The sequence below is a fragment of the Pocillopora verrucosa genome, chromosome 11, assembly GCF_036669915.1.
Source record: "Pocillopora verrucosa isolate sample1 chromosome 11, ASM3666991v2, whole genome shotgun sequence".
NCBI classification, from domain to species: domain Eukaryota; kingdom Metazoa; phylum Cnidaria; class Anthozoa; order Scleractinia; family Pocilloporidae; genus Pocillopora; species Pocillopora verrucosa.
In genome coordinates, this window is record NC_089322.1 from 18,527,333 (window position 1) to 18,536,638 (window position 9,306).

A 9,306-nucleotide genomic window follows, 5' to 3' on the forward strand; every position below is an offset into this window, starting at 1 on the left:
AATTTGCCTATTACAAGCTTAACTTAAGGTTCCAGTTTTCTGCTATTTTGCCAACAAAACAGGACAAATCATTTCTTTAATGTCTGGGTGTGCAAAATTAATTTTTTGGTTCAGTCACTAGAGCAAAAAATCAGGCAAAAATTTGAAGTCTCCAGATAAACGCAATAACTAATTGTACAATACATGATTATAGAAACTATTTTCATAAATTAATCTAGTACTACAAGTTGGGAGCACTTGTGGAAATGTCTGGGACATTTCATTCTAAAGACATGGTAAACTATCATTAGGTTATTAAAGTGGAAAAACTTTGTCAATTTTACTAAATGTTAAACTATAACTTCATAGACCTACTAAAAGATACAAACTGCCTGATACAACTTGTTTGTCTTTGATATGCATTATACCAGCTTGCATTCCATTGATACTCTTGATAACTTCCAGTATTATGTGAAAATTGATCCAAAGTATTTGTGGCAAAATCTGTTTGTCTTTGGGTGTCAGTAGTGAATGGTGGTTTGTGATAATAGTTGCCAGGCAACAGTTGGTGTGGATCATAATTATTACAATAAATAGAATTGTAAAAATGATCAGCACCTTGAAAACATTCATCACAAAAATCATTTTGACATTGACTGTAATCTGAAGGTCCCCAAAATGAATTTTCTTGAAAATCAAACTGGTCATTTGCAGTGGGATTCTGCAGTTCAGCAGACTGTCCACAGTAATGAGAAAAGCAGCTATTAGCTACATCTTTTGGCTGCCTTTGATAGCATGTTTCAAGAACAGTGTTGTAATTCTGTGATCCTGCATGTACCAAAGTAGTCTTGCAATGCCAGTTGTAATCTTCACTGGAATCAATTCCATCCTCAATTATATCATCAACTAACAATTTACTTGGTCCAGGAATGCCATCAAAGACATAGTCTTCTTGAGAATGACCAGAAAAATGTTCAAGGTATCTTTCAAAGTCTTTTTCAAATTCATCCACTGAAGGCATAGAACTCACTAAATTCAATCCATGTTCTTCCTCAGAGGCATCAAATTCCAGATTATTAGAACTTCCTCCACTTTCACTACAACTGTCGGATATATTCTCATCTGAACTTTGCGTTACTATAGAATTTTCTTCATCTTCTTCTTGGTCTACATTTTCGTCTTTGTCTTCTGATGATCCCTCTATTGAACTCTGACTGACAATTCCATCTTTGTTTCCTTGTAGGCTGCAGTAAAGATCACTTTCATGGTTGGCCTTATTTAGTGTGTCTTTCATATTGTTGACAAGTTCTAACTGCAGATGCAAACTATGGTCTTTGCCAACTTCTAATTTACCTGAAGTGTCTGCAACAACAGACGGTCTTTCTTCAGATGGGTTAAATTGAGTTGATTGCTGGAGATCAGTTTTTATTTCTGAAACATTCTCCTTCAGATCATTGAATGAGACTTCAACCATCTCTGGGAAATTCACCTCCCCAATGGCATCAGTCTCATTCACTTGGAGCTCACTTGAAATGCATTGAGTCTGAATACTTTGAGGATTTTTCCCACTAATGTTCTTCTTGGTGCAGTTTTGACCCAGAAACAAAGAGTTCTGAAACCTTTCTTGAATGTAATCCAATGCCTCCTCTGTTTCACTGTCCTTTGATAAAACAATATCATTGTCTGTCTGAAACTTTTCCATTGTTTGCCCATCTGATTTGCTCTCAAAATCAACTCTCAGAGATGTCTTTTCAACCATGCTCTCTGCAGACAAACTCTCTTGATCTTCCACAGGAACTTTTTCATCAACATCATCCAAGACCTTTTCATTACTTGGTGCACAGACTTCATTTTGACTTACAGGTGGACTCTCTTGATTCTCCACTACTTCAGATTGCACGAAATCACTTTTCAATATATCAACTTCAATAGATGCTGCTTGGGGAAGTGTTGTTGAAGGATCTAATTCAGTGTTTCCATTGAATGCACTGCTAATGGATGGAGGAATGATGTCTAAAAAAGATGCACCACATGTCAGCAACATCCACCTGATATGTATTTTAAGCATTCTTAAGTTAAACCCTTTACTCCCTAACATCAGTGTGTGAGCTCTCTTGACTGTTCTCCATACATTTGCTATGGTAATTACAAGGAGAATTTGTGTAATAATCAAAGGCTTCTTTAAATTTTTTCATTTTCTAGATGCTCATCATTCTTGGAGATTGCTGGGTAAAGTGACATGAACGCTATTTTGATGAACTCCTGCAAAGTACCCTCCATTTTCTAGTTCTACACAAGCATCTAGAGATTTTGGGCTCATATTTATTTCTACTGCAACAAGCTCGGTTAAAGTATACAGCCTGCATCAATTGGAGGTTGTTGTAAGTTGTTCTTGTTGTTTTTTCTCTCTTGAGAGTGGAAAAACAGGGTGCTTGATAATTCGACAGAACCATGACACCATGCACTATTTTTTCTTCTTTTTAAAAGCAACAAGACAACACATAGTAGTAATGGAAATAGATTTTTCACCTGGCAAAGCTTCAGTTTTGGTACCAATATTCTCTTCTATTCTCTTGAACAACTTTTCCTCATCCCCCCTGGCTACAAAGGTCACAGCAATACCATGTGTACCTGTACAAAGTGGCAGATAAAAGCCAATTGTTTATTACAAGGCAACTGGGTTGGCCAACTAGTCAGGACAGGGAACCTGTGAATGTTTTAATACCTTGGTTGTCCTTACAAAAAGATGTCTGACTTACCAAATCTGCCAGCTCGTCCAATTCGGTGGAGATATGTCTCAGAATCACGTGGGACATCCATGTTCACCACAACATTGACATTCTCACAATCTATTCCGCGAGAAGTCTTGAGAAAAAATTTAAAAGTCATTAGCAAAACAAAGGATCTGATTAACATTCTCATACAGATCATTTCCTTAGGCTTAACCCTTTAACTCTCAAGATCTGATTGTTAATTCTCCCCTCTTGCTACTACACATAACCTTCACAATTAGTTATGAGAATTTGGTGATGGATCAAGATAACATCTTCTGCCTGATTAGTTTGTGTATTCTCATTACCTGTTTGTCACATAGTGTATGGATATTTTAGGGAGAAGTTTCATGTTAATCACTTGGGAGTTAAAGGGTAAATTAAAATCGTAAGGTCAACAATGTTTTGTCATGAAATATACCTGAACTTGTTTCAATTTGACAATAAAATAAAAGTTTGACATCGAACTTCAAACTAAAACTAATGAAAAAAAAAGAAAGACAAGAATCATAAAATGTAACTGACCAGGTCAGTTGAAATAAGCACTCTGCATTTAAACTGTTTTAGCCTCTCCATGGCTTTCAATCGCTGTATCTGGGTTTGACTTCCTGAAAGTTGAAGAAATCAATAACTTATCTGGAATATTTTATATCAAAGACACAAAGATACTGTTAGCCGCCAAAACCTCATAATTTTGATTTTTTGTGGAGCCAATTTTATGCTGTTATTGATATAATTTCTGCACAAAAGCATAAAAAGCTAAGAGGGGGTAGAGGGAATTGTTTCCCAAATTTGTGTTTGAACAAAAGGCTTGAGCACTGCGACCCAATATTAAAAACTTTGAGTTCTTTGGGAGGACAATAAATGCTGCATTTTTTTTCAACATATACATTTCATGTAAACGTTAGACTTTTTGACAGTGAAGCTTAATTATCTTTTATCCAAAAATTGCCCAAATTAAACTAAATGACAGATCAGACAAATCATTTGGTAAATGCTACACCTTTAGCAAAATCCTCCATGGCTATACAAACCTGCAATAAAGACAGAGGGCCATCCATTTTGACGAAGAGTATCACAGAGGCTTTGAGCTCTAAAAGGCCAGTTAAAGAAGCAAAAGAACCCAATTATGATGACTATTATAATTTAAAAAATTATTTCATGTGTGCACATTGCATGTGAGATGACAAATAGCCAACAAGGCCTGTAAGGACCAAGTTGGCTATTATCATCTCATGTCCAACAAGCACAAGGGGAATAATTGTTTGGTGAGAAATGCCTAAAAAAATATAAATAAATGTCAACTTTTGTTTGTAATAACAAACAGAATGCAACAATGTACAAAAACACTTTGTATAGCATGGTATAATGGTTTATAACTCATGTTGGTCAGGCCAATGAAAACTCTTGAATTGCATTATCTAATGATCTAGTTTTAGACAAAAGTGATTGTTTAAAATTTACAAGAGTGGAAAAATATATATATATTATATACTAGTAATGCTGCTCCTTTAAAAGACATACCTTATCTGGTAGTTTGAAAAGACAAGACATTGTTGAAATGGTAGGCTTGAAAGTAGCTTTAAAAGCCTAGTGACCTACAGCAATAAACAGTATGCATAGTGATTCAATGTTAGTCAGGAAATTAATAATACCAATCAAATTAAAACTGCATTGCCAATGATAGTTAAATACCTGAGATATCTAATAAGAGACTTGCACAGGAGGTCAGTCAGCTACTTGTCGAGAGTAGATACCTTTCATATGGCCCCTAATCTCTACAATCTAGCTAAGAAGTTAAGCTGACTTTCTTTGGTTGTCATTATTTGTTCATTAATCTGGGCTACATGCAGCACCAAGTAACCTATGTTGTAAATCACACAGTACTAAGTACAGTTACTGTATGTATACAATTACAGGACATAGTATAGTATTTAACATCTACTTTGAATTTTCTATTTCTTTCCTCTTCTTACTTGAGTCGATTGCTAACTTTAAAGTAATATTTCTATATATATCAAAGATGTACCTTTTCTTGAAATGTTTTGTGTGGCAGTGGATGAAAGGGCACCATCTGATAAAACTGTTGGATTCCTGAAGATAAAATATTCACATACTATCTTGAATGCACAAGAAGGTTTTATATAACTAAAAAGGACACCTTTGAGTTATCTTTGCTATCATTGATTACAAATAAGTCTACCTCTCTTGCAGACCCTTCTAACCAAAAAAATATATTTTTAAGGTTGCCTTGATGAGTTTTTTTTTATCATTCCTAAAAAGATTTCAAATTTCACAGTACCCTGAATAGCGTACAAGCTCCAACCTTGTACAAATGTAAGTTTATTTGTAGAGCAACATTAACCCTATAACCCCTAAGGATGACTAGTATCTAGTTTCTCCTCACAATATCACCCCAAAATCACACATTAAGGTCATGAGAATAAAGGAAATGATCATCAAATAAAGAATCTCTTGATTGTTAAACAAATTCTTCTTGTCAGCATCTTAGGAAATGTATAGAGAACAGTATGGAGAATATTAATGCTGATGTTAGGGTGTAAAGGAGTGAGTGAAAAGAAATTTCTCCTTACATTATCAGTGCATTTTTAAGCAGAAAGGTAATAAAAAGAAAGATTTACTGCCAAACTGTCTCAGAAAAAAAAACAAAAAAGGGTTTATACATGCCTGGGGAGCTTCACATTAGCAAAAGTGCTTACCCTGAAGGGTGGGATCACTTGCATTAAGTCGCACAAACGTTGGTTCCCTCATGTATCTTGTCAGGTGTTTAGCAAGGTATTCTGGGTAGGTTGCAGAAAATGCCATCATTTGCTTGTTTGATGGCAAAGACGAAAATACCCAGCTGCAAGAGATCGCCATATGTTCTTATTAACAAATCCTCTCACAGACCTTAGTATTTTGCACGAAGCTTTAAACTGGCCAATTCTGATGTCGAGCCCAATGGCTCACCTGGCCTAAACTTATCCCAGTTTTCTTAGCGTGAAGCAAATAGAGATATTACTGCCCCCTCCCAACCTGGATGGGATGCTAATCTATCATAAGGTTACACCCCCCCCCTCCCCCTTACATTTCATCAAGCTCCCCTGACAATCCACCAGTACTCATTTATACTTCTGGGTGGAAAGAGGCATGATGACAGTACTGTGCTGCCTAAAAACACTACAGATCCCAAACCCAGACCTCTTGATCCAGAGTCCAGTACACTGACCATTAGGCCACAGCATCTCCCACAGGCTTACCCCTTTAAGCCCTACAAGTGACTAGCATCAAATTTCTCCCAACAATATCACCCCTGAACCAAACATTAGGGTCATGAGAATAAAGGAAATGATCACCAATGAAGGAAGCTTTTGATTGGCAAACAAATTCTCCTTGTCAGCACCTTGGGAAATGTATACAGAGCAGTATGGAGAATATGCATACTGATTTTAGGGTGTAAAGGGTTAAACTAAATCAAATAATTTTTCCTAAGACATCTGTTCTAAAAGAAAAAATATGAGTCACTTCTAAAATTTAAGCCAAAATGTACAATTCTACAACACAGTTAAATGGAATGTTGTTACCATACACTCACTTGATTTGCTCCTGAAAATTGTCCTCCAGAAGTTTGTCTGCCTCATCAAGAATAAAGAGTCGTACAGACTCGGTCTTGAGAAGATGGTTTTCAATCAGGTATTTAACTCTCCCTAAAGACACAACAAATTAAATTGTCAGTTACCCAAATTGTCATCTTTTCTCCTTGAAAGGTTAATCTGCTGAGAACAATCACTAACCAGGTGTACCAACAGCAATATGGCATGATTTGCGAAGGGCTTTCTTGTCCTCATCAACTGGCAGTCCACCAATGAACACATGGCAAACTAAGTTCTTCATCTCGGAACCAATAGCAGTGATGACATCCTTGATCTGCACAGCAATCTCTCTTGTTGGGGCCAAGATTAGCACCTGCAATTACATGATTGCCTGATTACAGGATTGCATTAAAACAGAATCATTTTGCAGGTTTATGTAGAGATGTGTAGTATTGATTTTCTCTATCACCCTTTGTTTTAGGTTGAGGTTATTGCTAGTAATAAACACGAGACAGCCAAACACAAAATCAACTGGTTTGAGGAGTTTTAAACCAAGGGGAAATTTGATTCCAACATAGACTCCCATGTTAGAAACTCAATTTCTAATGAAATACATTTCAGTTGACCTGTGTATTGAAAATTAAGTAGAGTAATGATTCTTGCAGGTGAGCAGCAAGTTTAGACATAATTTTTCCAGGTTCTTTTTCTGCAATTGCTAACAATTTTAGCTTAGCTGCAAAGATCATTACTTCACTTGAATCCTAGAACTGTAAGAGACATGTTTAGAGTGAGATAAATGTTTTTGCAGTTTGGTAACACCATTTTTGTGTCTGTCTATTTAAAGTTTACAATTTAAAGAAATATAGCTTGAAAAAATAATTTGTTGCATGTTTTACCTGGGTTTTGCTGCTGTCAAGCTGAACACTTTCCAAGGCAATGACACTAAACACACAGGTCTTGCCAGTTCCAGACTTGGCTTGAGCTATCAAATCTACAAAACAAGATATCAAACAATCTCAAAAGGAATTGAATTCTATTTTTTAACTATTAAACTTGGGACCACTCAAATAATCTATTATTTTTTTGTTTCTACATTATAATCTTCCACCATTCCGTCAAACTGAACGTATTTTTTTCGACTTATAGCCAGTGTTGTCAGATTTTCAACGGGAGAAAGACTGACCCTAGTCGATCTTGAAGCGAACCAAAGGCTGGTGCCGCATGCAGGCTGGCAAGCTGGGTTAGTGTAAATTGGATATGTTTAGGATTCTTTGCGGTGATTGATCCTGGTCTAAAATTCAGCCAAGACTCGTGTAAAGAGCCCCTTAGGGTTCCAATGTTAGCCTAACCACTGTACACTTACAGTTTTCGAATTTAGCACAACCACAGCAATACATACCCAAGCCACATCTTCCTAATGGAATGGCTTTTAACTGTATCGGAGAGGGTCGTTCGAATCCAGAGGAACTCAGTCCCTTCAAGACATCAGGAGAAAGAAGAAGAGACTTAAAATCCACTTGTTCATTGGCCAAGACATCACCAGTTCGGTGCCTCTCGCTGAACTTATGTGCCGTGCGAATTCGCGGCATCTTTAAAACACGCTTTATCAGTCAATACCAAGATCAGAAATCGGCTTAAGACTTTCAAAGGGCTCCGTTGATCATAAAAATTTCAAAGCATTACGGGTTCTAGCTATAGATTAAACATTCCGCTTTTCATGCGAAACTTAGAAGACGACAGTAGACGTCTTATGCTTGCCGCCATGTTTAAATTTACTCGGTAAAAATCTGGGAACGAATGAAATAAAACTCGCCTCCAGTCTGCCTCGAAACGCGACTGATTCACCTGTCCTCGGACGAATATTTAACGACAATTGGTGGAAGAATTTAGTGCTATTCGCAATAACCGCCACACAGCTTCACTTTAGGGCGCCACCCACGCCTTGAGATCTCACGCTAAGAACACCTACCGTCCAAATTTTGGCAAAAAAAAAAATTAAGATATTTCACAAAACAAGAAAAAATTGCAATTTTATAATCTTCACAGACACATTTCTTACAGAAAAGAAGTGAAAATATAAAAAATGCTTAGGCTAGAGGCTCAAGAGGAGGAAGCTCTTTTCAAAATGATCAAGCACTAACCGAGATCTTTTATTTTAAAACGGGGAGCATTCATTTACGGAGAGGCTACGTTAGAACTCTTCGAAACTTCTTCGGAAATTTTTGAATATCCTCGGAAACCCTCGATCCTCTTCGGATATGATCGGTCTCGTAAAGGAAACCTCATGCCTTTGACTTTAAGAAAGTTGCCAGGCGTGAAATTGCTTGAGCTTCAATTTTTTTCCTCTTGGAGCCAGGCCAAATACAATGATGCCTATTCGCATTGTTGTGAGCGCCTGTATCACTGTTACTGAGTAAGCTTAATATCACGGAGTCAGCTACACCAATTAATTTTTCATTATCAAGGTCAGATTCCTGGCGAAATCATTTCTTCATCAATAAGAAACTCGAGAACAAATCTGGTGGAATGACGCCCTTCAAGACACTCTGAGAGTTCGTTCATGGTTCACCCTTCCACCTGCAGAATGTTCGCTCATTATTTCATAAATACCTCTCTGTACAAACACCAGATTGTTGCCAAATCTTTCAATAAGAAAGCTGTCACACTTGGCAAAATAACGCGTTGTACTGCGCAAACAAAGGAGGCACACAAAACTGAGGATTGTATTTATTTATTTTGCGGAAATATGGGTCGATCATTAATAGATGTAATTTGGCAACCGCATGAAACAAATCAAGGCAAATTTGTTACGCTGTCAAGGTCAGCAGTATTATAACAACTTCTTCGTAGCTTCCAGCTGCTCTGAGAAGGAATTTAAAAGCTAAATGAAGACTTTGTTATCCTGAGGTAACTGATAAAAGTTGCAATTCTCATAGTTTTATTAGTAAGGATAGGATATGACA

The 9,306-nt window shown here is 36.8% G+C and overlaps 1 protein-coding gene across 1 annotated transcript; it reads right to left on the reverse strand.

Annotated features, from left to right (window-relative positions):
* Nucleotides 1–325: 325 nt before the first annotated feature.
* Nucleotides 326–8,098, reverse strand: LOC131777206 (probable ATP-dependent RNA helicase DDX20). Its single transcript, XM_059093438.2, has 12 exons — nt 7,743–8,098; nt 7,240–7,334; nt 6,545–6,716; nt 6,346–6,457; nt 5,471–5,613; nt 4,780–4,844; nt 4,275–4,348; nt 3,785–3,843; nt 3,276–3,358; nt 2,739–2,844; nt 2,509–2,610; nt 326–1,992 (listed from the first exon to the last, which is right to left on the reverse strand). The coding sequence occupies exons 1-12, from the start codon at nt 7,930–7,932 to the stop codon at nt 335–337; spliced, it is 2,859 nt and encodes a 952-aa protein (XP_058949421.2). The 5' UTR covers nt 7,933–8,098; the 3' UTR covers nt 326–334.
* Nucleotides 8,099–9,306: the final 1,208 nt, after the last annotated feature.